We start from the raw sequence: 26985 nt of genomic DNA, 5'->3' as shown, positions 1-26985 counted from the left end.
AGTTGATCAGATTTTACTTTTGGTCATTTCATTGTCGATTGTTATGCCAATAATATTAAAGTTTCTGAAGTATCCCGATATTCATTAGCGAAGTCATAAATATTGTTAAGAAAAGGAATCTCAAAGGTCAAAATTTACCGAAAAAATTGCCGCACAGCATGGCTGCTCACACAACGAATCACGTATAAACGATCAATTTACTGCTTTAAAAAGTGATATTTTTCCGCATCTATCGAAATTTATTCATGTTTCAGTCACGTATTTGATGTAACATGCTTTAATGTTGTTAATTATTATACTATGATGTTCTTTGTAGCCGAGAAAAGTTCGTTTTTATACTTTTAATTAAAAGTGATGCATGAGAAACGAAAATGACAAACAACGGCTATAGCTAAATTTATTATCTGATTGGCTATGATTAATTTCATGCATTATTATTTACAACACATTGTCTGATCAACTTCGAGTGTGATTTATCATAATTCATCTTTCTGTCTCTTCTTCTGACTTCTTACATTTTTTTTTCGTTCGCCCGTTTAAGTAACGTTAAAGTTCATTGTTGTTGTAAATACATATAAAAGAATCATTGGCTTGTCATTCCGCTTTAATCAGTTTTGTGTCACGAATCAAAATATTTTCGAGTACTTTACATTTTTTATGAGACAACTTGCTTTTTAATTTGTTGGTGTTCTGCGTCGTTTTCGTCGTCAGTCAAGTTGTTGTTGTAATGAGATATGTAAATGAAGTGAGTCTCGGGCGTCGCGACTTTGTGTAGGATTTTGTGCGGTTGGCAGAACTTTGATTAGAATCTCTTGTCTAAATTATTCGTCTTTTTCATCTCTGCGTCTCTCATTCTCTGTTACATGGCAGTTACGAAGAATAAAGATTGAAGCAATAAAAAGAAGGAAAAAATTAACCACATGCATAATAATAAGTCAACTGTCTTTCGCTTGCAGTTAAACTATATCGCGAACGTACGATCGTCGATGCACTGTTGTCGTCGTCGTAGAAATGAAATAATAAACAAGAACAAAACAGAAACCTGATGGATGAGGATGGTGCTTGGACACTCGCAATAACATAATATAATAATGCAAAACCACAACAATTTCATATCTGGAGGCAAATATATATAAAAATGTTTTTGTTGCTCTCTGCATTTATTTATTATTATTATTTTCAACATGTGCTTGGCAAAACGAGTGCATTTATAGATATAACAAGTTACGAGTTTGTGTGTCGTATAACATGCAAAATGTAACAGAAGAAATAATGGCATCTTATATTTTTCTTACCGTACATACTTTTGCGTCTCTTGACTTGAACTGAATTTGATTACGCACTTTTTCTCTCTTTCTTTACATGCATCCTACATGTATCGAGTAACTTGATCAAGTATTTTGTTTATTATTATTACCATAATCTTCGTATGTGTACATAAATATATTCAAATGTGATTTTGCCATTCACCTTCCTACATACAATTGTTGTTATTGCAAAAAAAAACTGCATAATTAATGCCGGAGGAAATGGTCTCTTGAGGTTTAATTAAAATGACTCGCGTTATAAAACCGCAACTGACTTCATTAGAATTTAGATCCGTCTTATGAAGTTCGAATACGCCCTTTTTGCGACTGTTTGCCGTTTTCGCTCAACAACGTTCGAGGGTGTGTAAGCGAGATTTTGTCTATTTGTGTACTCATATTTCATTTTATGTACAAAGCTAAATAATTTATCAATAACAAAATAAATAATAACAACCGCGTGATTGTCAATATTTTATATTTATTAACAACTTCCATTAATCACGAAATATATACGTTAAAAGTAGCTCGTTGTGCAAAAATACAATCTAAACGATCTCAGGAGAATTAATGTTTCGCAATTGATCAATTCTCTTACAAGTCTTATGTGACATTTTAATCGAGATCAAAGAAACCATTTTACGTGAAACAGATCTAATTTTTTTCTTTTATTAAAAAAACCTGAAATTTCATTTTAATTATATTGCGAGTTAAAAGCTTTAAAATAGGCAATAAAATTACTTTGATGCTATAAAATTAAATGGAAAATCTTGTACAGTTTTATGAATTTATTTTTATATATAACAAAATATATATTTTTTATCTAATCATTACGATAGGGTGGTCAAGATTCATAAAAATTATTCGTCAAAGCTGTTTCGTATTTTAATGTGAAATCTTGTTTTGACAAATTACATTCCTTCTACCAATCAGAAGAAATTTGATTCAAAAGTGAGTGTAACGTAAAAAAGATATAAAGTGACATTCATCATCACACGATCTCACGACAAATACCTTTCAAACATTGACAGTATTTATGATTTCGAGTAACAAACATGCGCAAGTAACAAAAAAAAAAACTGAAAAAATGATTGATCAACTACTGGTTGAACACAACATGTCAATGCCTTTTCTTTTTTTTTCTTGTTGATCTTAAAAAGCGACGATTTTGGGCTTAGCTAAACTGGTTATCTGTATAATACTCCAATATAATTTTAATTTTTTTTTTTCGAATCATTTTCAAATGTCGATGAATAAATCTTATGAGTTTGAACATCATTTAATTAATTTTTGGTGTCACAAATAAATTAAGTATGCAATTTATTGCGATTATTTTGTGTTTTATTTGAATTCTCTTCCTTTCGTTGGAGGTTGAAAAAAAAACAACACAACAAAAAAATGTGTCTTGATAATAAAATACCAATAAAGAGTATTAAAACAGGCTTAGTGCGGGAAGAAGAAGCAATTTTAGATAAAGTTTGTTGCTATATTAAATATATTACGTTAGTTGTGAACACTCATAAATCTACATTTACGAAATTATTCCAAACAAAGTCAACTTCAGCTCACTCGAAGAGAACATCAATTAAGATTTCGTTTGCTACAAATAAGATTGTCCCTTAGTTTGTAACGTTTTTTTTTTTTTTTGAGAATACGTGTGTTAAATCGCATGTCCAATCTGCATAATCTTATTATGGACTTAAAAACGATTATTGTTATTATGTTTTATTTTACATATGACATAATATAAGAATTTTTTGGCTGACGCATTTGGCGTCGTTCTTCAGGTCGTTCTTTTTTGAATGCACAGGCAATGAAAAATACTTTAAGTGTCGTATTATAACGTAAAGCTGATTAAATTTACGTATTTTTGTCTCATTCGAATTGAACATTCATTATAATAAAGAAAGAAAAATCAAAACTCGGTCGACTTTTTTTTTAAATATAATTATCTTATGAATCGTTGTGTTGTGTCAAAAACTTACATTCGACGACAGGATTAAAACCAAAGCTTTGAATTCGGTGAAAAACAACATTTCCAAGCAATTAGCCATGCCACGCACATTACGTCATTTTAAATTTATGTCACTCGGAGTCGGAAATCGATTGCTTTTTGAACCATGAACAATAATTGGCAAAAAGAAAACAAACATGAGTCATTTTCTCGTCACTTCTACCTGTATTGTGATCTTTACATGTGTTTGTCTTGCTATAAAATTCTTCGTGTTTTACCATTTTTTATGAGACTCACGATTTGTGCAATATTCTTATCATATATTTTGAGCGATAAGATAAGATAACGATGAATTGGGTGCCAATATTGAAGCTTCAATAATAAAATTAGTCTTTTCCGAGTGTTTAACGAAAATTACACTTCAGTAAAAAAAAAATTTACTTTTTTTTGTACACAACAAAAACAAAACTGGCTTTTATCCAACCAATACGATCCCCGATAGGAGAAAAAAGAGAAGAATTTATCTCTATCATACGACTAACTTCAGTTGAAGACAACAGTATTACGTCGTATTACAATAAAATGTCAGAATTGGAACAAGGAAGGCCTGAAGTGAACTTCGACGAAAACAAATATCCATTTTGCATCGTATGGCGCCCAATTCGTGTCTTAACATGGCTTTTTCCCTTTTTAGGACATGTAGGAATTGGCATGTCAAATGGCGTGATAAAAGACTTTGCAAAGTCGTATGAAATAAAGGCGGATGATTTTGGGCGACCTGCGAAGTATATTCTGATGGATCCTGCGAAAATTGAAGGCGGCGCAGGATCATGGGATGCTGCAATTGAACTTTCCTCAAATACGTATGGCAAACAAAAATTGCATCCGCCGTTTTTTGACAATTGCTATTCTTATGTTGGATATGCACTGAGCAATATGCGATACAACGGCAATGATAGCTGGCATATGGGTTATCGATCAATGTGGATCTTCTTCAAAGCAAAATACGTCGGATTCTATGGTTTTGCATGGACTTGGATACCTTTTGTCATCACTTGGTCTGCAATCGTTCTCATTAGTGTATTATTTATTAACTTTGAAAGTGATTCAAAATTGGATTTCGTCTAAATGTTGATAGCTGAAACAAAAGAAAAAAAAAGAGAATAGACAAAATAGTTTTTAATATAAATTTTCAACTCTCAGGCGAATAATGCGATTAATAAGAAAAAGGGAGAAACAAAATATCAACGCGTAAAAACAAAAAAAAGATAACAAATGAGGCACTATTCGCTAAAAAAATACAAGTGCTCAACAACTTCAATGTCAAAGTACTGATAAATAAGTGATAATGAAATCAATATCGACGCGAAAAGTTGAACGTTTTATCCCGATTGTTCCAAAATTTGTCAAATCACTCCCATGCAAAGCCCCAAAGCAAGTTTCATGAACATTTCTGAGCTTTCTTTATAGTATTAATTAAATGTAAGTGATGCAAACTCCTTAGGTAATATTAATATTTTTAACAATTTATATAAGTGTGAAAATAAATCTTATAAAATACGATATAAAAAAGTGCCTTTTGAAACATAACAACATTCAGCTGTTCATATGGCTTAACTATAAATCAAAATTTAGCCTCTTCAAACTGTTTTTCACTGAAAATGTGATCAATAAGTACTCGAGCTTTGCTGTACGATAAAGTTGATAACTAATCTTTAGACTTTTATCTTATCGTTGGTCGATTTTCGTCAGTGAATCACACTTTTTAAGCAATTCTTTGTTCGAAAATGATGCCAAATTTTGAAAACGTAAAATTGACTTCTTCAAAACGCATTCCTTTACAACCTTACATTCCATCTTCATCATCAAAAAACTGCCCGTCTCTCACATAAATTAAGATAACTATGCAAATGATTCATTTTATTCAAATTGTTACTGTTAAATATCATTCGAATGTTTATGCGAATCTCATGTTATAACTTTTATAATCAAATTATGGGTTTTATACGGTCCTTATCAAAATTATATGCAAGAAATTTTTGATTTTAGTTATCCTTTTCTGCACACATGTGATATTGCGTGCGCCGCACGTTTATATAAATGATTGGATTCGCAAGAAATCAAGCGATCATTATTTTTTTTTTTGATAGATCTTGTAAAGAAAAATATGCTAAACAGAAACATTAAAAAGCTTTTAGTCAAATTATTGAGTATTTTTTATTAGATTTCGTTGAGAGTTATGTTCTTGTATTTCAAGAAGCAATCGAGAGACTCTCATAAATTAACAGCAGTAAACAATCAAGAGTCGTCACTTCATTTTGAGTCATAAAAAATCAATTTTCAGCATTTATTACACTCGGTATAAAATAACAAAAGTAAATAAAACGATCGCTGCGATGATGATGTGTTCCAAAAATGGTAAATATTACCATAAAACTTCATCGTTTGGTCTCAATTTATTATTAATTAACGTCAACGAGACACAGTTGATAGATGATCCAACATTCTTCGCTTATCAGCTAAAATTCTTTTCCAACTCTGTTTTGCATTTTATTTGTCATCATCCAAGTCATCAATTGTCCGTAAAAAAGTGAGTAGGCATTTTTTGCTGGAATCTTATCTAAAAACCAAAGAATGAAAAAAAAATAAATAAAAATAAAATGACGTTATCCGTGACTTTTTAGTTTTATTTGGGCAAAACAAGCCAAAAATAACATCGTATTTAGAAGTTACTATTGATCGAATGGTCAGTGAAGTTGACTTAATATATTTTTGTTTTTTCTCTTCAAAAGCCGACGACGACGAACGTTCTTCCATCATTTTTTTTTTTCAAACACTTATTCACACCATTCTCATAATTTATGCGGTCTTATCTTTATTTCATTTCTGATATATTTCTTTTTATTTTTCGTTACACGATTTCGATTCCGTATTCTTTTTTATTTTATTAATTCTAACAGTTTCTTCATGGCACACAAGACTGGATTGCCGATTATTATAACTCTATAAAAAAAACTTTATGCAAATGTGTCGTCTATACGGTTTGATAAGATTAAATTTTTTGTCGTTTCTTCTGTTCACAATCGATATCGCATTGGATGACAAAGCGTAAAGAAAAATCACACGAGAATTGAGAATTGACCTTTAAAGTACAGAATCTTATTAAATTATATCCTTTCCCTTCTCTTTTTCATGTGTATGCATTTTTAATTAGAATTTTTTTCCTTCATTAGTTTCGTTCAGAGGTCACACTTTCTCATTCTTGAAACAAAAATTCATGACATAAAAATCGAAGTTTATTACGTGATAATTTAAAATACTTATTTTGTAAGCTTGCATCAAATGGACAACGAATGTGTGCGATCACGAAATAAAAATTAAAAAAATATTTAAGCATTATACATAAAATAACAACAACAACAACAAAACAGATGCTCGACAAGATAAGGGATTAAAAGTGCATTATGTTAATGAATTAATTAAGAAAATTTTTATATTTTCTTCTCTCCATCTCTTTCTCTCGCTTACTACCGTTGTTTTTGTCGCCGTTAACAATATCGAATGCTTTCGAGGTTTGTTAGTCATACTCCTGCAGTCATGATGATGTGAACATAATAAAAAGCACAAATAAACGACGAGTGTTTTATTATTGATCTTCTCATCAAATGGTATGAACGTCGTCGTTGACAACTGTAAAAACAATTTAAATAAATTTTAAATGCATTTTTTGTTGATTTTATTCTGAAGAAAATCGTAAAACGTTCACTGCACTTTCTCTCGTGTGGTTCTTATCCGATCGGTTAGCAAGTTTGTTCACCTTTAGAATGTTGTGTTACTGTAAAAGCTTTAACAAACTTTAAAATCCAATTTTGTTCTATATTTAAAGGAAAATCAATATTGAAAAAATTACATTTCAAGCAAAAAAGCATTTTCCGACCCCAACTACACTCACAAACATTCTATTTTCAATTTAGTTTTGATTAGAAATTAAAATAAATGATTGCAATGTACTCGTTTGCACAAACCAATATGTACATTCCATACATGCATTTATTAAAGGAGAGTAATTGCATGCGACTAATGCAGAATTTTGCTGCGTACAAAACTGCAACAATGTTTATGTAACACTTTTCTACTTCAATTTATATGAATGAAACACAATTTATTTGATGGAAAAATCGGGAGAAGTGACGTCTCTTAGAAGTTTTGCCATTCTTCTTTGAAGTTGAGGATGACGTCTGAATTACATAAACAAAAACATCAATAACAACATTTTAGGCTCTCTCGTTTTGTTTCTCCTTCTCGTTAGGTAAGTTTCCATCTGCGCATGATCGCGTTTCGTACAGCGCGCAAAAATTCATTTTCTGCATACAAATCAGAGTTTTCTGCACTGTGTCACGTACTATCCTATCGATAGAAGGGAAAAAGAAGAAATCTAGCAGTAAGTCCTATTTGTTCGCAGTATGCTTTACATTATGTTAGTCAGTCGTCAGCCTTTTACTCGCATCGCGTGTCAAATAACACAAATATAGCACTTCATAAATAATATAATCATCATAATAATAAAAGTTCTTTTTTCTCTAAAATAAATAAATACAATATTTGTGTGTTTTATCCATGTTGTAGTCTTCTTCCTGCTCCGTATTTGTTGTATTGTGTCTATTTGTATTTTGTAACACACGAAACGCAACGAGACGACGACAAAAGCTAAAAAATAAAATAAGAAAATATCATCAACAAAACGTTTATATCTCGATAATTCAAGTGATTTTTCATCAAATGTTATTAACTCACAAACTTTTATATGCTCAAAAATTCCACGGGAAAGCGAAAAACCCTCAAGAAAATAGGAACATTTAATTTTCCTTTCTTTCTGGGTGTGTTCTAACTTTGCACGTAACATATACGAACGACAAATATATAACAATATTTGAATACAAAATACGTGAAGAGAATTTTTTGTGTCTGCGATGATGGATTCTGTTGTTGTGCTCGACTTACCTCGTCTCGTAGACTTGTCGATCGGAGTCCCGAGCGTTGGAAATGTCAATAGCACCCTTTTACATACTTTGTTGCACGTAATGGTACGGAAGCTTGGCATGGAAGATTATCGTGTTGAATTGTCCTCGAGTTCGGGAAGTCAGCAAGTGAAAGAACTTTTGCCGTTTCTCGAGCGTACGCCGCAACTCGTCGTCAAGGAATATCAGATAAAGAATCGTGCAGATCGAGAAATTGTGCCTGTAAAGAAATCCGATACGGTTAAAAATGTCTTTGTAATTGACACGAAGAAAGCTCAATCTGAACGTAGAGGCGGCAGAGAAGAACGACGAGATCGCGATAGAAATAACACAGCAACCAATTATCTCGCAGATGATGAGGGAAAACGATTAGGAGCTCGACGAAAGGATAGTACACGTCCTCGATCCGCAGGAGAATCATCCATGGCGCCATCTTCAAGCACAGGAGGCAACACAAGTTTAGATTTTGAACTTCCCCGACCATTATCAGATGCGCAAATACGAGCACTTGAACATGTCGAACAACACAAATTGCAAGAAATGTCAAATTGGGGCGTTGGAAGAGACAGTCGACGACGCGAAAAAGAACCTTGTCGACGATCAAAATCTTACGATCGTCACGATGATATCCGAAAATTAGAAGAAGCTGTTTCCGATATTAATATTGCCATAGCAGATGTTTTGCCGCAATTAGTTGAATCTGAATTATCGAAATTTAAGGATCTCAAATCGCGAATTGATTCTGTCGAACGTCAAGTTAGAGCTCTTGCTCGATTCGTTGGATACGAACAAGAATCCGTAAGTCAACCATCGAGTAGAGGATCGTCGTTAAAAGCAACTCCCGGAACGACTTCTGCACCCGGTTTCATTGCCAAAGAACAAGTTGATCTCTTAATGGAAGGCATTCTGAGAGACAAAGACGGGCGATTGATGTCACGCATTGAAGACAAGATCAAAGGCACGTTAATGAAGGATTTGCAAACAACTCTCATGCAAGACTTGAGTGAACGCATGAAAGGTGAATTGAATAAAAGCAGCAATGATATTGTAAACACACGCATTCAACAAATTGAACATGATTTACTGAAAGCCATGAAAGACATGGAAGAAATGCTAAACAAGTGTCAAGGGGACGAACTCAAACAAATGCTCGATACACACATGTCGAAGGTAATGGAACGTTTAAACAAAGTAGAACGCGCTGCACGATTAAGAGCTGCTTCAGCAGATGCTGCTTGTGATTTGTGTCCCGATTCAAAATGTCTCACGTGTTGTCTCGTAACCCAAAGCGGAAAAACAACTCCCGAATCTCGCACAGGAAATGATTTTCCAACAAGACCTACGACGCCTCGTCGTCCTCATTCAACCTCAACAGCAAGCCTTAAGTCGAACAAGGAACGTGAAAAAGAAAAAACTCCGACGAAACATCGAAGACTTTCGCAAAAGTCAAAAAGCGAAATCGAATTCACGCCAAGTTTCTACGGGAAAAACTACAATAACGAAGATACGATTAGAGTTCGGAAAAAATCTCTCGAAAATTTGGATAAGCCAATTCCTCCCGCAAAAACGGGACGTTCTATAGGCAGTTATTTTTCGGGAGAAAAAACTCCGCGTGACAAATATCCAATACGACAAAACTCGGAGCCCGAATGCTCTTATTGCATCGATTTGGAAAACGAGCAAAAAGCGAAATCGTTACCGCGAAAACAGAGTAAAGGCAGAACATTGCCTTGCGGTTGCATCTGTACGTGTCAAGGATGCAAACAGCAAGCGTTATCTTGTAATAGCTATAACAACAATAAAGACTGTTCGCAGCAACAACAACCAACTAAAAAGCATTAATAGTAATAATTTTTTCTCGATTTTTTTTCACAAAACGAAAATTCTAATCAACTTAATTTTTTTCTTCTCTTTTCAGATGGTGGTGTCATTTTGATGACGATAACTATGTAAATGTGCCAAGATTAGTTAGTATGTTAAGTGAATACAGTGCGTCACAAGAATGGTATTTGGGCAAACCAAGTATATCTTCGCCGTTAGAAATATTTTTAGATAATGTAAGTACCTTTTATGTCTTTTTAATGAACTTGTAATCTCCAAAATTGAACAACGTAAAATGTCTAAACAAGACATCAATGCACTCGCGATCAAAACAAAGAAGAAAGAACAAGTGTTGAACGCATTCAATTCACTGAACAAAAGAAATCCCTACTTTTGTTTATTTAGAACTTGATTTAGAGTATATTCTTAAAAATTGTTTGGAATTAATGACCAATTATCTGAATTTCTTTTTTGTGACGTGTGTTCTTCTTCAATTCCATTCTTGCGAGAGATAGAGTTGAATGTAAATATTCAAATAGAGCCATGTAAGTCGAAATAATTTATGGGCGTAGAAAAAGTCAGAATAGAAACTCGAGTTGATATCGAACAACGTTACACGAAAAAGGAGAAAAGCAACAAACAGAATAAATTCAAGAGAGATGATAAATCGAGTTAATCAATAACAGTCGAAAATAACAAAATTGAGCAAGACAATCAATTGTCTGTCTCTGTATGATTACTCTATTTTTCTGTTTTTTTTTATGTACCTTCATGTTTATGTTCTATTCTTGCGATATATATGATACAGAGCCAAGCTGTGAATAAACTGCTTTATAGTTGGCAAGTCAATTCACATTATCGCCATATACCTTTACACCTTATAAAAGCATTTTTCAGTCATTTTGAATAATTTTCGTAATAAATTATATTTTTTATGACAAAATTGATCTAACTTTAATCGGTTATTAATACACACATCTTCGAAATCAACTGCTACAAGCACGACACTTGGCACGAGATTCCATTTTCGATCAACACAAGATCAAATATCAAAACACATTCATAATAAAATATTTCAATATTCAAGCCTACGTCTAATAAAATTATCAAAATGAAAAAAAAATATCAAATTATCTTACAGAAAAATCAAAAGAAGACGACAAATAAAAACAGAAGTACCAATGGATGGGCATCCCTGCTGTTTTTATTAGTCAATTCTGAATACATTTAACCGATATTTATCGAATGTGTGTCCTCTCATATTTTTTTTTCTGTCTGTCATATATACTGTATGCAATTAACGTAACAAAAAAATCAAAAAATTTACTCTACATATTACGATTCATTCAAAACAGTTCAAAATTTATAATAAAATGGATCGCATTTATAACTTTGCTAACACTCTTTTGACATATCTCCGCGGAGATTTGATTAGGCGTCGTCGGTTTTTAATTATGAGAAACAGCACACACAGCAAGAAAAGTAGTTCACAAACGATTTGAATAAAAGAAACCGAATATTTTAATGAAGTGCAGTATGATACGTCGTGAAATATTTAAGGAGATTTTTATCTGTATTTAAAAGAGAAAAAACTAATGCATATTTCTTCTTTTTTATATAGAACAAATTTTCGCTGACACCATCAGAAACCAATAAAAAAATTAAATTTTTGTTTGCAACTGGAGGAGCAGGATTCTGTATAAGTCGAAAGTTGGGCAAAAAGATGATGCCTGTAGCTGGCAATGGAAATTTCGTTAAAATTGGCGATAAAATTCGGTTTCCTGACGACGTTACAATGGGTTTCATCATTGGTAAGTTTTCCTTGACAATGAGAAAAACAAGAAAAATCAATATATTTATTACATTTATGCAAAATCTTTACAGAAAGTATACTTAAACGACCCTTGACAGTTGTTGATGCATTCCATTCGCATTTAGAGCCCATGGAATTTATTCGACCAGAAACTTTTCAAGATCAGGTAATTAAAAAAAACTTACTTACTAAAATTTACGTCATTTTAACAAAAATAAAAAACGAGTAACATGACATCATCACTTATAACTAAATGCAAAAATCGTGTCCATGATGAAAATAATGCCATTAATGATCGCCACGGAGCCTTTTGTGATTGCAAGATCTCTTGTGCGTGTGCGATACGCACGTTCCCATGCTTCGATTATGAAAACGCCAGATGCGAGAAACATTGCCCCGCCCAAAAGACTGTAGAAAATTCCAATTCGACGATTGACGTGCGAATTCATCAGATAACCTACATAAGTCAAAGTAATAAAAATTTCAGAAAACGAGATATTTTGGAAAACGTACCTGCCATTATTGCGAAAAGAATTGTGTCAAATCCACAAAATGTTCCTGTCGCAAGAAATCCCGTAACTAAATCTCCATCGTCAAAACTGTAGTAATGAAGAACAGTGCAACAGCCTGACAAACACTAAAAAAATTCTCTCGTTTAAATAATTTTTTAAGAATTAAAATTTGAATGACTCACGAGTTCTAAAAACTTGATAATCGCTAATGGAGCAGCAGTTTTACGAGTTGTTATTTCGTTCTGAGCCATATTAATGGTTGTTACTCCGCGATTTGCGGTATTATATTGTCCTGACATGCAAGATCCTGATCGACTTGTTGGTATGAGGATTCCACGCTCGCGTGCCAAATCAAAGGAATCACTTCTTCTCAGCGATTGTGAAGAGCGCATTCGATCAATATTCTAAATTTTTAAAGGAAAATAATTAATAATCAAACGATCTGTCTAACGTCTCGGAGAGAACTGATTTTTTTTTCTTTACTTATCGTGTTAAATCGGTAGCAAATATTATTTTACTCATCTTCCTCATCATGAGATGATCGCACAATATAGGCCAAAATAATATGTTCTAAAGAAAACCAGATGCCCCTTTTTGTATGAAAAAAGATCTTTGGAAAACAAACATTTTTTAGATAATGAAACAATTCTTTATTAAATATTGAATTTGCTTCTGGACAATAAAAAAATTGTTGTAACTTTTACAAAGCAGAATATTGCACAATTTTCGAAAATTCGAGGTCATGTTACTCAATTATGTTCTTTTCGACATTCATTTATTTTTACTCATATATTAATCTACGACTTATTTTTTTCGTTACAGGTCTCCTTTAGTTATGCAAAGATGAAAAACGATTGGAATGTCGTCAAACTCGACGGAGGATTCGACACAAAAACAGACCCAAAGCGATTCTTTTCACTCCATTGTCATCTCTTTCCGAACACAAGTTTCTGTCCTCAACGTAAACGGTGATGCACATTCAAGAATACATAAATATATTTCATCAAATTGATGATAAGAGCTTTTTATTAATGAAAAAATACACATAATATATACAAAATATTCGAAACAAAACATTTTAAACATTATTATAAATAATAATTAAAACAAAATAAAACAAAGGAAAATGCGTTCAAAACGAGTGAGATCCTCTCTAAAACACAAAAAAAAACATTGTAAATAGGTTATTAGTTAGTTAGGTTCATATTTCGATACAAAATAATAACATGAAAGATCATTGTGTATATTATCGCCTGTGATAATAAGTTTAGTTTATGATTAAACTTTAAGTATGTTTTCAATTTACTCTTCATTGTTTTCGTTCTAACGTTCGTGTCTTGATCACTTTACAACTTTTTCTAATAAACATTCTACTATATAGTTAGTTAATGTAATAAAGTCATCAATTTTAAACTAAATTTAGTATAAAATCCTTGAAATTTCCTTAAAAATAGCAATAAAACAAATATTTAATTTAAACTAAAATATTATAATGAAACATAAAAAATAATAATAAATATTAAAGAAAATCTCCAATTGTTGGAGAATATAAACTAAAAATCTTGTTAAATTATGTTCAGAGAACATGTCAAACTTTGCTTCAACCATACAACATAAATATAAAAAAATAAAATATTGTAAAAAAATATTAAAAGAAAAAGTTTCAAAATATTTTCACTTCTCAAATATATAGTCTATCATTAGAAATGATAAAAAACAAACAAACATAAATTATTGAATTACAACAAGTTGCATAAAATAAGCTTACTCCGTCTTGCAATATATAAATTTATGTTGAAACATTCTTTTTTTTTATCTCAAAGATCTAGTCGATTTTTATTTTGAATATTTTGTTATGATTGAAAACAAAAAAAATCTTCCGCCAAAACTCTAAAAACAAAGTAATTGCTCATTTATTACGAAATATAAATATAATAAATTATTCGCAATTTACAAAATTTAGAATAGCATGAGCACAAATCATCAAAAATAATAACGGCGCAACTTTGCACTTGTATTAGAAATATAAAAAGAAAATATTTAAAACAAAGAAATCAAACAAGCAAAAAAAAGTTTAATATTAAAATATAAATATTTAAAAGGAAATTAAACATTTATTGTAAAATTAATAAAAAAAAATGCAGGATATCAAAATAAATTGTTTTATAAAAATTAAATCAATCTTTTTCATTTATGTCAAGTCATGCCAAACATATCAACAAGAAGGTAAGAGATAATACGCACAATTGTGTAAAGTCATTCTGGCAGAATAGAGATAGATTGTAACCATAAATTAATTTTTTCTAATGCCAAAAAATATGACGTGTCAAAGCACCAACCTAACATAAGGCGAAAGATGTGAAATGTGTGTGTAAATTAATGTGTTCGCACAGTGTCTTATAGCTATAGTTTGTGTGTATGTTTTTTATTTTGGTTCATATTTTTCCAAACAACATCCAAAAAGGATATGAACAAGCATGCGTGAAAAGGAAAAGAATTTTTCAAAATCACTCAATTTCTTATCATTTACCAAGAGAACATGAAAATCACAGGAAAATGGAGTTGAAACTTGATAAACAAATGCATTTTTATTTCCGGTATGTAAAATGAACATGCGCACTTCATAATAGTTCAACAGGGGTGAAAATTGAACTCTGTTCGTATTCAATTCTCTTCACTTTTACTTAAGGCTATGAATTAAAAGGAAAAAATAATTAATTTAATACTCAAAATATTAAGTCATTTAAACAACATAAATAAATATCATTTGATATAAAATAATTATTTTCCGAATTTTCTTATTTTTTTCACAAATTCATTGATTTTATCTCCAAAATTGAAAAAAAATTCAAAATTTTTTGAACATTATATCGATAAATTAAGTCTTAAAATAGTTTAACATTAAGTAAAAGTAAAAGTGTTTTTCATCCCTGTTCATACGAATTCCTCCAAAAGGATAAATAATGCAGCAGCTGTTGTATGTGTGTATCTGTCTATATGTATCGCACATATCCTCCATCGTGCTTATGTTATCCTGGCCCGAACAAACAATTTTATTATAATTTTATTCATAGATTTTAATGCGCTCGTGTCATGTTACCCCTTTTATGGCACCTTCCATTTATGCATTCCTATGAGCTTTCAAGATTATTCTGATCAATTTTTAACCCTTTCACATCGAAAATAGTACAAAAAAACGGCAAAATTTTTCAATAGATCCTGCGTTGCTTGCACAATTCGTTTTATTTTTCTCCTGAAAATATTTTGCGTAAGGATGCAATTTTTATTTCGTCGCTCTCATACGTGAACATCCGCTATGATGAAGGAATATTCTCTCCTTAAAAAGGATATACTGTACAGAACAATGCTATCATACAGAAACGAACAAAACATTGAACTCTTATTTAACATGCGCTCTTATTCCTGCCATTCTGTGTGTTTTGAATGCCTTAGCTCACATACAAACATAGTTTTCAGCCGAAAAATCATTGTGTGCGTGTTGGTAAGAAGGATACCGTTCGTGCATTCGGAAATTGAAACAAATACATTTACAAATTTGAATAACTTTATTCAGTAGAATTTTCTTTTGTAACACTTGTTCCTTCGAAAATCGTGCCAATTGGAATAACTTTCCAATCAATGTCTCTTGTTGCTTCTTTAAAAATCCCGACACATTTTTTCTGTTCCAAACGATTTTTGTTTTCGTTTGAAATTAATGGTAACAAATCCTTTTCCACAGAATAAATTTTATCTGTTTGTAAGTCGTGTTTACTATTATTGCCTTTAATTTCGACGACGGAAATTAACTCCATAATTTTTTTGTACTTTTCATCTTGAAGATCTAACATCAGAATAATTCGTTTAACTAACTTTCCTGTTACCTCATAAAGATTTTTGATGCGACGTTGAAGAAATTCTTCATCTATTGTAATTTCTATGGGATTCAACATCCAATTTTTCAATATCAAAGTGTTTTCTACATCGATTCCTTTATCCTTATGAAACTTGACTAATTCCGTATACGCTTTATTGTCAGCTTTAAGCAAATCTTGTTTGGAGCTATATCGATCAAGACGGATGTTAATAGTGCTTTTTTGCAGTAAATCCAATCCTTCGAGGATCTTGTCAGCCCAATAAACTGCAGCTAATCTCACAGCCTCATTTTCATGCGGATCTTCACCGACATAAACGCATTTATAGAAAAATGTTGATATGATTCCCGTTAATTGCATTTCCAAAAAAAGTTTTTCATGTAATTTGAGCAACGGAGATCTTCGAGTATCTTTTGAGGATACAGCTTTGATGAAATACGGGCAACGTAATAGCTGTTCACTGAAAATGTATGCACTTTCTTTCACTATTCTTGATTTTGCTGCCATAAAAAGATCTGAAACGACACACTTGAAGATTTTTTGAACATTTGATTCGTTCAGTTGTGCAATATATTCTCGCATGACGTCTCTTCGCTCAACATCTGTAACGATTGTGTACAATTCTTTGTGTGTTTCGCAATTATTATGAAGAGCTTCAGTAACGGCATCATATATCAACAAAAGTCTCCGTATATTACGCTCAAAACGAATAGTATTGTGAACTTTTACGGATGTTACATCAACATCTTGTATAAATTTCATCTCTCGTTCCCAATAAAAGTCTTTTAGCCATTTCATGCAATAAGCAGCTGATCGTCGAAACACATCGAGTGAAGGACTATCTTTGCCATGTGAACACAAATGTCGTAAATCCACGAGAAATGATTCAATTCCTAACTGATTTGCAATGGAATACATTGTTCGTTTGCGTTGTCGTTGCTCAATTGACGACACATAGTTAAGAAAACGTGTAAAAGCCCCCGAATACATCGATTGCAGATCCGATTGGGATGAAACACTTCCTGATTCGTCGCGTAATTGAACTTCAAGAATTGCCGCTGTGCTTAGAATACTCGCAGAAGTTTCCGCTCCTCGACGAATCTTCCAAATTTGCAACATTTCTAATCCTTCTTTTCGTTCTTCTATATCTTCGCTGTAGACTTTCTCCATTGTTGATATGAATTCATTTCTGTGAAAAAATTAAAACCATGTGAGAACATTGAATGTCGATATTTTATCAATTGACTCTTACCGATTTCTGAAAGGAGCAACTCTTGTTCGTGCCTTTCTTTTCATATTTTCTTTATTTTCCCGAAATTTTCTATCTGACATAGTATTTTATGAGGATTTTAAGGTTTATTTGAGGATTCGCAGGATTTGTTTACTTCTTTGAAATTTTTGCAAATGTGCACAAGTTCTATAATTATACCATGTCACAATTGGAAATTTATTCACGACCCAATTGTGACATGGGCAATGTTGACATTCAAAAAATCAAAATAAACAAAAGAATGCCGGATTTATTGGATTATTTTCAGAGCCTGAGTACTCAAGAAGGCACTTCCATCAACGAATCGTTCATCTGTTGCGTTCAATGCTTCACACATGGAATTAACAAAATGTCAGTAAGAACTTTAAGAGCTTTGAAAACATCAACTAATTTGTTTTTTTTAGATTTTGTAAAAGTAACGTTCAAGAGTTGAGACATCATTTATTGGAGTTTCATGCAATTGTCCTCGACGAGAATCAATGTGAGGAAAAATTCGAACGAAAAAAGAAATACACTTCAACACGTCAAAATATTTGGAGATATTTCGAAAGAAACGAAAATGGAGAGCAAATTTGTAAAAAGTGCAAATCTGAAAACATCAACACAAAATATAGCGCTCATACTTCTTCATCGAATTTGAAATTGCATTTGGAGACAAAACACGGATTCAAGAAGACTGAAGAAAACAATTCGCAGAAGAAATCAAAACCTGCTGTTTCAGAAGTTTGGAAATACTTTTGTAAACCTACACGAAAAGGAAATGTTGTCGATAATCACTATGTTTATTGCGGAAAATGTTTGGAAAGCAAAAAGAAAACACGATACAATTTGAATACTTCAACATCCTCTTTGAAAAGACATTTGTTTGTTGCCCATAAAATCAATGTTTCTGATCAGAATTCACCCACGTTATTATTTAGCGATAATGATGAAGAAGAAATTGTTGATATTTCAGAAATCGAACACAAAAAACGAGCAAAGCGAATAACAACTGAATCTGCAATTAGACGTTATTTTAAACTTCATTCTGATCATTCATGGTGCTTAGTTTGCGAAAGAGAAGGCGAAGCACACAAATTTAGCCAAAACACATCTTCAATGATTCTTAAAAGACATCTTATTGTTTGTCATCAAATAGATCCATATTTAGATTCAAGTGAAAATTTTCATGAAAAAGTTGACATTCCATCGGATGTGTTGAAAAGAGCACAAGAAATCATCGAGCAAAAACCTTCAAGACCTAAAATGTATTTTATTCAATTGGAGCAAGATTTGGATGTCGTATACTGTTGCTTTTGTCTTGTAAAGGAACACAAACAAGGCTATAAGCAATCAACATCAGAGACGAATCTCAAATTACATCTCTCAAAGTGTCATTCATTATCTTACGAAGAGAAAAAGAAAACTTTCAAACCCGATCAAACAATTTCTGAAACAACTCTTGAAACCGCACAAAATGTATGCAAAACAAAAGGACTTAAACCTCGAGAATATTTTATCCCAATTCCAGATGAATCGAAAAAATTAATTTTTTGTACATTTTGCATGATAAAAAGCCATAAACAAGGTTACTCTACAAGTACAAGCCCAACGAATTTACTCAGACACTTAAAGTTGACACATAACTTCGATCCACGAAACATTGAAAATGATCACGAAACCGAATGTAATGAGGAGAAACAATCAGAAAGTCCTTCGTCTGTACATCAAGTGTTTTTGTGTACTGAAAACTCAACATCATCGAAAAACATAAACTATTGTCGTTCCTGTGGAAAAAACGAAATATCATTTTCCTCTAAATTCTCCTCTCCTTTCATTGTTTCTGACGAGAACGAAGATTCAGAGCATCTTACATTAGGCGACGTTTATAGAGATGTAACAGGCATTGAAATCTTTCCTGATGATGGAATGTCACAAACAATCTGCTTTCCATGCGAAGCAAATCTTAAAATTGCGTATCATTTTAAACGACAATCTATGAAAACCGAAGATAAGATGATACAAAAGTTTAGTATCGATCAACCGATTGATGTACCAAAGAAAAATTGTGAATTTTTAGAAGAATTTCTCGATGATGATTCGTAATAAATGTTACAGATGTCTAATTAATTTCCGATTATTTATTACAGTTGCATTTAAATCAACATTATTTTGAAGGAGGCTGTAATTTGGAGATGTTGTGAAAAAAAAGAACTTTTTTGACTAAAATTTAAGACATTCAAGTTCTTTTATAACTTATACATGTCCTTGAATATTTTGATTTCTTCTCAAGAGACGCTTTTCACGTTCATATTCCTTCATTCTGATAATGTAGCTAAAATAGAAAGTCATGAAAATTAATAATTTTCCAAAATTCAACAAGCAATGAACACTCACTCTTCATATTGGCAGGTAAGATACGCGTGTTTCTCATGAGCGCACTGATAGGTCCATGGCCAAACTTCTTGTCGGCATTGTTTGTAATCGATCAATTTGTGTGCACAATAATCTCTATTCTCCACGGGGATCTTCGCAGCAACCATTTCTTTTTCAGTAGCAATCATCACTAAAAAAATAAAAAAAAAATTATTATAATGTATTTACGTTCAGCTGATTGACAATTCCGCTTGCTATATGGATATTATGTAATGTTTGTGTCGAAAGAAAAGGCTCTCACGAACAAAAAAGAATTTTCACTAATTTGATTCAACATCATTAGAGCATTTACTTGAAGCAACATGACGGATAGATTGTTGATTTAACGCAAAAAATCGGGAAATGTACCTCTTTCTTTCCGACCATTTGGAAATCCGTACATTGGATCAAAGGATGGCGGTGTTGATCCATCTGGAGTTCCTTCAGGGTTAGTTATGTATCGAGCGGTCCAGTTTCCCATCGCGAATATCACACAAAAGTGTCTCTGAAGGAGCTCTGTCTGCGAAAAAGACAAATTTTACAAAAAAATACTCTTGAATATTTTGATCGAAAAATGGGAAACGTCAAAAAGACGGCAAGTGACAGAATTTCTTTGAAAAATTGATTTCGACAGTTACTTACCTCTTTTTCTCAAACAACTGACCCTCGCTTATTTTCTGGAATCTCTGCCCCATCTGTGATCTTTAAAAGCTCAAGCAATGTGATATGAAGTGTTTGTAAGAAGAAAACATCAACACAAATTCAAGTGAGTTCTTAAGGGTTTCGAACGCTTGTTCATTAACAAAATTATTTCTTCATGAAAAAAAAACATACAAATTGTCCAAAAAAACTTTGCGTATCTTGCGATAGAAAAATTTAAAAATAGTAATGGAACAAAATGAAGATGACACTGTTATGAATGAAAGTTTGAACGACGAAGCGTCGAGCAACAACGTAGATGAGACAAAAGACCAAATCAATGGTTTGTTTGATTCTCCAACTTTTTAAATGTACACATAGCACCTATGGCATGGAAATGCTATTTTCTGATCACTTTTCCCTTCTAAGTAGACATCCCACAGAGTACTTTTGACCTATAATTAGAACTTGATATGCATCAAAAATATTTTCTTCTTTCTACGTGTTAGAATCGTTTTCATTCACATGCATTTTTCATGCTCGAAAAAGATAAAACTTCATCTCATTTTGTCGCAGTTTCGTATCATAAATCATTTTTATTATGAATCTTAAGCTGCTTTATCACGTCACACAGCAAACACTTTTATCTCACATGACATCTTATAAGACCTTATTAATTCTTGTTTTCTTGTACATTTAAAGTTCGATCGCGCGTCGAGCAAGTCAAGTCGAAATTCGTTGGAATCGTAAATGAAATACGCAAAAGTTCACCCCCGCTTGTTGTTAGACGATGGGTTGATGCTGCCTCAAGTACTGAAGCAACAAATGCTAATGTCGAAACCGTAAAAGATACTGTTGAAGAGTCTGAAGAGACTTTTACTCATGACGATCCCAAAAATCACGTAGAAGAAATCGATGAAGAGCCTTCGTCCAATAGAACGAGAATCGCAAGCAGTTTCACGTCAATATTGACAAAACTAAACCTAAAAGCCTTTGAAAAAGTTGTCGAATCGGAAGTTGAACCTTCTGTTTCTCAAGGGAGCAATATTAAAAATACTTTTAGCGATTTTTACGAAAAATTCAACAACAATCGTGATCGTTATCAGTCAATTAAAGCACGCAAAATGGATATCAAAAGGATGTTGAGCAGAACAAAGATGAGTGAAGAGATAACAATAGATCCAATAGTTGTTAAAGATGAGGAAATTCAAGCTGATGAGGTAAAAGACATATCCGAAAAAACTTCAGAAAATGAAAAATTCATTTTAACATCTGAGGATACAAATATCGATTGGAGTCTCAAACCTCCATCTGATCCATCGCATCGCCCTCATCGTACAAACATGAGAAAATTGGGTCGTTGTGCAAGTGAAAATCAACCAGTTAGTCGAAAAGGAGCTCTTTCACACGTTGGGCGAAGCTTTAGTGTTGCTGAGCCCGAAAATGATGAAATTGTCGAAAGTTCGAGCAATATCTTCGTCACAATACACGAAGGAGATCATGTTAGTTGCCCATCTTTACAAGCAAGTGCTCAAAGTCTTAATGCGTTTTCAAATGCGAGTAGTTTGAACTTGTTGCCAATAAGTCCTGCACACACAACAAGTGAAAATGGATTGTCGCCAAGAAAGAGGCTACAGCACGAAGGCTCTTTTCAAGTAAGAAAAAAAAATTAAATTCTGATTAAAATTATTGAAAAATTCTATTTTCAGTCTGATTCAAGTTATTGTTCGAGTGTTGATAGTTTATTAGATGCTCGTAAGCCTGATCCAGAAGCAATTTTACGCGCATGTGGTTTTGGACCTCCTCGTCAAGAAGATGTTATCTCAAAAATACCAAAAAGGTAATTTTTTGAAATAAAAATTTGTTAATGTCCTTAAAATGATTTCTTCATATTTTCAGATTTTTGAAACCTTCACAAGTTCGAGGCATAGATACCATCGAGTTTCTCAAACGTCAAAGATATGCAAATCAAATACACGATTCTACTGCATTTGGATATCGAGGATTAGTTGGTAAGATTTTTTTTATCAAAATATTAAATTTTTTATAGTTCATATAAAATACATATAAAACATGTTTTCTATTTTAATGCTCACATACGATAGATTACGAAAAGTTGCAAATATTACAAAGATTTGAACGTCGTCCAAAATCAGGACCAAAGTAATGTAAAATTTATCAAATATTCGCATGATAAATGTTTGCATGATTCATTTTTTATATAAATTATTTCTTTAAATTTTGAAATTTTTTATTTTTTGAGATTTTAATCGAATTTTTCTCTTTGTAGGTAATCCAGACATTCAACCAACACTGATAGTATTAAAGATCAGAGAACAATTAGTGAACTACTACTGATCGCATATCAATCAAAAATCATCTTTAAGGCCTAATGTTTTTTAGAGAACCTTTTCTAACAGTTTAAAATGAAACAAACATCCAATCAAACTAAATTTAAGACTTCTTAATGTCGATTACTTAATAAAATTTTTGGAATCCTTTATAAAATGTTACTGAAATGTATTTATTATAGCGAATTACTGTCGTACATTTAGAAGAGAATAAAATATTTATTCAAGTAACGTGTTTGCATGTTTTTCATTTGACGTTTTGTTATAAAATGATCTGATTTTTTTTATATTAGACTGCATTTTGCCTTATCAATCTAATTATTTATGTATATTTTTAAAAAATTAAACGAGACAGTCATTTTGAAGTTAATGTACTTGGCATTTGACTCGTTGCAAAAAATGATAAGAAAAAGTTTGATTGTCTGTGATTGCATTTATGCGATTTATCACGTACATTCGATAAGCATTTCGATAATTTACTCGAATTTTGATTTTCATATAAATTGCATGGCGCTCATCAAAAAAACAATTATAATTCATTCTTATTTCTTACCGTAACAATCAAACCAAAAATTTTTATTCAGAATGAAACAAACCCAAAGTTATACAAGAGCAGAAGTTGCAAAGCATAACGGCAAAACAAACCCCGATGTTTGGATAATTATCGATAATATTGTATATGACGTTACTTCTTATCTTCATGAAGTAAGTACTTTCTTTTCGCGATTTTCAGATAAAAATTAATTGATTGGCGGATATATTTAGCATCCAGGCGGCGGAGATTTAATCACAGAATGGGCGGGAAAGGATGCAACAAAAGAATTTGAAGCGATTGGGCATTCGGGAGATGCCAATCGAGACTTGAAGAAACTTCGTATTGGAGTTGTTGTATCTTCAAAGAAAATGTCAGTTATTGAGGAGAAATTACCTGAGAAGACAGACAAAACAATTAAGAAAAAGAAAAAGTTTTTGTTTTGTGGGTAAAGTCAAAATTTTGAGCAAGTTTATTTATTTTGATAAAAAAAAAACAAAGACTGGGCATCTTCATGATGTCAACTAATAAATATTATTACTAAAATTTTATTAAATATGTCACGAAAATTGAGCTAAAAGTTACAAAAATTGTGCTTTGTAACAATTTACTATCGCCTGAATTTCCATATCCAGCTGTTTGAATATTTTTTGTCACTTCTTTGTTAATAGGTTTTAAAGATTCTCTTGAAGATTTCGTTGTACTTTGTATCGTTTTGTCTTCAAATTGATCTTTTTCTTCAATTTTACTCACCGTTGACGTCTCCTTGAAATTTTTCAATTTTTGACGATCGTTCGCTAACCGATTTTCAAAAAACTCGTCTTCATCTTCTGCATCACAAGAAACATGTCTCAACTGTTTTTCAATATAGAATTCTCGTAACTCCATATTCGATTTCGTATTTGCGTAATTGAACTCCTCGTTATGATCAAGACACAAATGTTTCAATTCCGTTAAATCATTAAGAATTTTCACATTAAACGATATTAACTCATTTCCATCCAAATTGAGGAAACTCAAAAATTTATTTTGGTTGAACGACTCTTCATGAATTTCCTTTATTGCATTGAAAGCTAACGATAATTTCCGAAGATTGGGCAACATCGAAAATGTCTCCTTATAAATTTCATACACGCCACAAAAATCACAAAAGAATTCTTGTAACATTAAATGATTTAGAAATATTTCGTGTTTTTTAAAAGCAAAATTTTTGTTGTGACTCATTGAAAGTCTTGTTAAAGAGTTACCAAAAGCAAGCGATGGAATTTCTTCTAAATCATTGTAATCGAGAATCAAATCTTCAAGCTCGTCGTTTGAAGTGAAACTAAATTCATCTATAAATTTGACTCGATTATTGGATAAATTAATTTTCAGCAATTTTGGTAATGAGGCAAAATTTTCCATGTAAATGTGATCTACGTTACAAAAGCTCATGTCGATTTCTTCCAAAAACGAATGTTGCAAAAAAGGCTCTTCATCGTGCAAAGTCAATTCTGAGTTATGACTAACGTTCACAATTTTAACATCTTCCGTGTTTTCCAGATAATCAGATGCGAGAAAAGCAATATCTTGATTTGATAAGTCTAACGTATGAAACATGATGGATCTCGATTTTCGTTCGAACAAAGAAATATTTTTCTTTTCCATTCTTATGAGATGCAAAGTATTATAATCCTGAATTTTTCTTTGAATTTCTTCATTTTTGTGAATTTCTATGGCATCTGATAAAAATATAATCCTGTGAAATGAGAGAAAAGGTAAGATTCAACAAAAATAAAGGTAAAGTAACTTACCAAAAAAGAACAAAACTAATTTTTCGATAAAATAACATATTTGAGTGAGAAACAGACAACCGCAGTCAAAGAAGTTGAGGTTTGACTGAAATAGTTATGGATTTCCTATGAGGTTATCGTACATTTTTTATGTAAATATCGTATTAATAGGTGTCGATAAGATAAGAGCATAACCGCGACAGTGTTCGAAAAATAAGAAAAAAAATGTAAAAAAAGAATGACAAGTTTTTTGATGCATGAGCATTCCTTTTATTCTCAATTGAATTCTTTAAAGTCTAAATAAAGTACCATAAGTGTACAAATAATTAAAAATGTTGCTGACCTAATAACTTGATTTATTTGTTTCTGTATAGTTTGTCTGAACAGTATGTGTATTTTGATGTAAATGTAATAATAAATGTACGAGAGAACTGAGTTGTTTGCCTTTAAAACACGCGAAAACTTTTGGATTGGCGACGGTTTTGTGATTTACGAAGAGACTGGAATCTCTGCTACCTTTGCAGTTACTTCTTCTACTTCAGTTTTTGATGCTTCGTCAAAGTTTTCAGTCAATTCTGGCACATCGTCGTCATCGTTATCGTTTCCAGCAGCTGAGGTTGTAGCAAAGTTGCTTGCGATTTTCTTCAATTGTGTCAACTTTTCGGGACCCAATTGTTGCAAAATGTTGGGCAACATCTCGGTAATTTGCTTTGTTTCGCTGTGTCCAGTGATAGCGAAAGTGTTTGTGGCAAGGGATGCCTGTGTTTTCGGATTGTTGAAGTGAATGACGGTACCGTCGTTCTTGATCATGTTGACTTCCTCGATGCCGGGAATTGTGTTGACGCCTAATTTCTTCAAGGACAATTGCAATTTCTTGTCGTCAACGGCAGAGCTGTGAAAAACAAAAAAAAAATTTCGTGTTATTGACAAACTCTTTGTTCTTTTACAGATATTCGATGCTTCTGGAAGTACAATTTGTGAAGAACGCATTTTCAGTCACACCACAATGTCTCATCCATACAAATGCACAGAAAATCGTACAGAACAGCGAACTCACCTTGTGTGCACAATCTTCTTTTTTCTTCGGGGCATTCCCTTGCCGCCGATGCGAACCTCAGCTCCCAATTTTTTCAATTTTTCAGCGTTCATCGTGATAATTACTGTTTTTGGTATTTCTTATTAAGACTTCTGCAGGAGCACGCAAAAAACCTCGCACCATGCGGTTGTTGCGAGAGAGAAAAAGAACGAATGACAAGAAAATGAAATGTTATTTTGCTCGCCGAACACAAATCTCAAGGCTATTGAATTAACGTCACTGCAAAATCCTTAACAAACATTTTTGCAAAAATTTCGCTATTTTATTTGGCATCTCTTTTATATGAAAATTCGACATTTGACTCAAAAACATGCAAAATTCATTAGAAAATATTTTACATATCTTGTTTTAAAAGATTTGTTTACCTTTTTAAACATTATATACATGAAAGTATATCATAATGTTTAACATATATATTTTTTCATCAGCATGTATTCTGTCTAAAACTGTATTTCATTTCTACTTCAAATGTTTTAAACATTAACTTGAAAAAATATTATACATTGCTCGTTTTATTGTTCATCCGTATTGTTTAAATAACCTTATTATAATACCATCAATACTATATAATTATCAAAAAAAAAAAATATATATATATATATATTTATAATTAAATTCAACAAAAAATTTACTTTTA

General features: G+C 32.0%; 7 protein-coding genes across 8 annotated transcripts in view; 3 read left to right on the top strand and 4 right to left on the bottom strand.

Annotated features, from left to right (window-relative positions):
* The window catches only part of LOC134831239 (fringe glycosyltransferase), a 30800-nt gene extending 17268 nt beyond the window's left edge, over positions 1 to 13532 (top strand). Inside the window, exons 5-8 of the mRNA XM_063844915.1 lie at positions 10195 to 10333; positions 11719 to 11908; positions 11982 to 12076; positions 13245 to 13532. Coding sequence (XP_063700985.1) covers positions 10195 to 10333; positions 11719 to 11908; positions 11982 to 12076; positions 13245 to 13394 — 574 coding nt within the window. The 3' untranslated portion in view covers positions 13395 to 13532. The remainder of the gene's footprint in view (positions 1 to 10194; positions 10334 to 11718; positions 11909 to 11981; positions 12077 to 13244) is intronic.
* On the bottom strand, positions 12150 to 12814 carry LOC134832457 (uncharacterized). The gene is made up of 3 exons (XM_063846477.1): positions 12605 to 12814; positions 12424 to 12547; positions 12150 to 12367 (listed from the first exon to the last, which is right to left on the bottom strand). The coding sequence occupies exons 1-3, from the start codon at positions 12812 to 12814 to the stop codon at positions 12150 to 12152; spliced, it is 552 nt and encodes a 183-aa protein (XP_063702547.1).
* Positions 13533 to 15297: 1765 nt separating the features above from the next.
* On the bottom strand, positions 15298 to 17686 carry LOC134830490 (uncharacterized). The gene is made up of 2 exons (XM_063843993.1): positions 17547 to 17686; positions 15298 to 17483 (listed from the first exon to the last, which is right to left on the bottom strand). The coding sequence occupies exons 1-2, from the start codon at positions 17624 to 17626 to the stop codon at positions 15989 to 15991; spliced, it is 1575 nt and encodes a 524-aa protein (XP_063700063.1). The 5' UTR covers positions 17627 to 17686; the 3' UTR covers positions 15298 to 15988.
* Positions 17687 to 17788: 102 nt separating this feature from the next.
* On the top strand, positions 17789 to 19658 carry LOC134830115 (uncharacterized). Its single transcript, XM_063843493.1, has 2 exons — positions 17789 to 17915; positions 17969 to 19658. The coding sequence occupies exons 1-2, from the start codon at positions 17806 to 17808 to the stop codon at positions 19647 to 19649; spliced, it is 1791 nt and encodes a 596-aa protein (XP_063699563.1). The 5' UTR covers positions 17789 to 17805; the 3' UTR covers positions 19650 to 19658.
* Positions 19659 to 19664: 6 nt separating this feature from the next.
* Positions 19665 to 20552, bottom strand: LOC134830116 (NADH dehydrogenase [ubiquinone] 1 beta subcomplex subunit 7). Its single transcript, XM_063843494.1, has 3 exons — positions 20328 to 20552; positions 19941 to 20109; positions 19665 to 19878 (listed from the first exon to the last, which is right to left on the bottom strand). The coding sequence occupies exons 1-3, from the start codon at positions 20437 to 20439 to the stop codon at positions 19800 to 19802; spliced, it is 360 nt and encodes a 119-aa protein (XP_063699564.1). The 5' UTR covers positions 20440 to 20552; the 3' UTR covers positions 19665 to 19799.
* Positions 20553 to 20637: 85 nt separating this feature from the next.
* Positions 20638 to 23145, top strand: LOC134831295 (uncharacterized). 2 transcript variants are annotated; one of them, XM_063844994.1, is made up of 7 exons: positions 20638 to 20724; positions 20829 to 20940; positions 21300 to 22252; positions 22307 to 22437; positions 22497 to 22609; positions 22703 to 22760; positions 22888 to 23145. In XM_063844994.1, exons 2-7 carry the CDS (start codon positions 20847 to 20849, stop codon positions 22889 to 22891), a joined length of 1353 nt encoding a protein of 450 aa, XP_063701064.1. In that variant the 5' UTR covers positions 20638 to 20724; positions 20829 to 20846; the 3' UTR covers positions 22892 to 23145. The 2 variants fall into 2 exon arrangements, with proteins under 2 accessions (XP_063701064.1, XP_063701063.1); XM_063844993.1 differs by lacking the exon at positions 22703 to 22760.
* Positions 23146 to 25491: 2346 nt separating this feature from the next.
* LOC134831246 (transcription factor BTF3 homolog 4) lies at positions 25492 to 26497 on the bottom strand. The gene is made up of 2 exons (XM_063844926.1): positions 26310 to 26497; positions 25492 to 26144 (listed from the first exon to the last, which is right to left on the bottom strand). The coding sequence occupies exons 1-2, from the start codon at positions 26399 to 26401 to the stop codon at positions 25742 to 25744; spliced, it is 495 nt and encodes a 164-aa protein (XP_063700996.1). The 5' UTR covers positions 26402 to 26497; the 3' UTR covers positions 25492 to 25741.
* Between the last annotated feature and the right edge of the window lie 488 nt (positions 26498 to 26985).

This window comes from Culicoides brevitarsis, chromosome 2 (assembly GCF_036172545.1).
Source record: "Culicoides brevitarsis isolate CSIRO-B50_1 chromosome 2, AGI_CSIRO_Cbre_v1, whole genome shotgun sequence".
Lineage (NCBI taxonomy): Eukaryota > Metazoa > Arthropoda > Insecta > Diptera > Ceratopogonidae > Culicoides > Culicoides brevitarsis.
Note: the sequence above shows the minus strand (reverse complement) of the source record. Positions and strands in the feature narration are given on the sequence as shown.

What these genes read in the sequence shown, in the direction of transcription:
- LOC134832457 (XM_063846477.1), bottom strand. Translation starts at nt 12,814, where the DNA reads ATGCGCTCTTCACAATCGCTGAGAAGAAGTGATTCCTTTGATTTGGCA. An exon ending in TTATCAAGTTTTTAGAACTC is followed by an intron (nt 12,548 to 12,604) that starts GTGAGTCATTCA and finishes GAATTTTTTTAG; the next exon opens with TGTTTGTCAGGCTGTTGCAC. An exon ending in TCTTTTCGCAATAATGGCAG is followed by an intron (nt 12,368 to 12,423) that starts GTACGTTTTCCA and finishes TGACTTATGTAG; the next exon opens with GTTATCTGATGAATTCGCAC.
- LOC134830490 (XM_063843993.1), bottom strand. Translation starts at nt 17,626, where the DNA reads ATGTCAGATAGAAAATTTCGGGAAAATAAAGAAAATATGAAAAGAAAG. An exon ending in GTTGCTCCTTTCAGAAATCG is followed by an intron (nt 17,484 to 17,546) that starts GTAAGAGTCAAT and finishes ATTTTTTCACAG; the next exon opens with AAATGAATTCATATCAACAA.
- LOC134830115 (XM_063843493.1), top strand. Translation starts at nt 17,806, where the DNA reads ATGCCGGATTTATTGGATTATTTTCAGAGCCTGAGTACTCAAGAAGGC. An exon ending in ACACATGGAATTAACAAAAT is followed by an intron (nt 17,916 to 17,968) that starts GTCAGTAAGAAC and finishes TGTTTTTTTTAG; the next exon opens with ATTTTGTAAAAGTAACGTTC.
- LOC134830116 (XM_063843494.1), bottom strand. Translation starts at nt 20,439, where the DNA reads ATGGGAAACTGGACCGCTCGATACATAACTAACCCTGAAGGAACTCCA. An exon ending in AAATGGTCGGAAAGAAAGAG is followed by an intron (nt 20,110 to 20,327) that starts GTACATTTCCCG and finishes TTATTTTTTTAG; the next exon opens with TGATGATTGCTACTGAAAAA. An exon ending in CTTACCTGCCAATATGAAGA is followed by an intron (nt 19,879 to 19,940) that starts GTGAGTGTTCAT and finishes TTTCTATTTTAG; the next exon opens with CTACATTATCAGAATGAAGG.
- LOC134831295 (XM_063844993.1), top strand. Translation starts at nt 20,847, where the DNA reads ATGGAACAAAATGAAGATGACACTGTTATGAATGAAAGTTTGAACGAC. An exon ending in GACAAAAGACCAAATCAATG is followed by an intron (nt 20,941 to 21,299) that starts GTTTGTTTGATT and finishes GTACATTTAAAG; the next exon opens with TTCGATCGCGCGTCGAGCAA. An exon ending in AGCACGAAGGCTCTTTTCAA is followed by an intron (nt 22,253 to 22,306) that starts GTAAGAAAAAAA and finishes TTCTATTTTCAG; the next exon opens with TCTGATTCAAGTTATTGTTC.
- LOC134831246 (XM_063844926.1), bottom strand. Translation starts at nt 26,401, where the DNA reads ATGAACGCTGAAAAATTGAAAAAATTGGGAGCTGAGGTTCGCATCGGC. An exon ending in AAGAAGATTGTGCACACAAG is followed by an intron (nt 26,145 to 26,309) that starts GTGAGTTCGCTG and finishes TGTTTTTCACAG; the next exon opens with CTCTGCCGTTGACGACAAGA.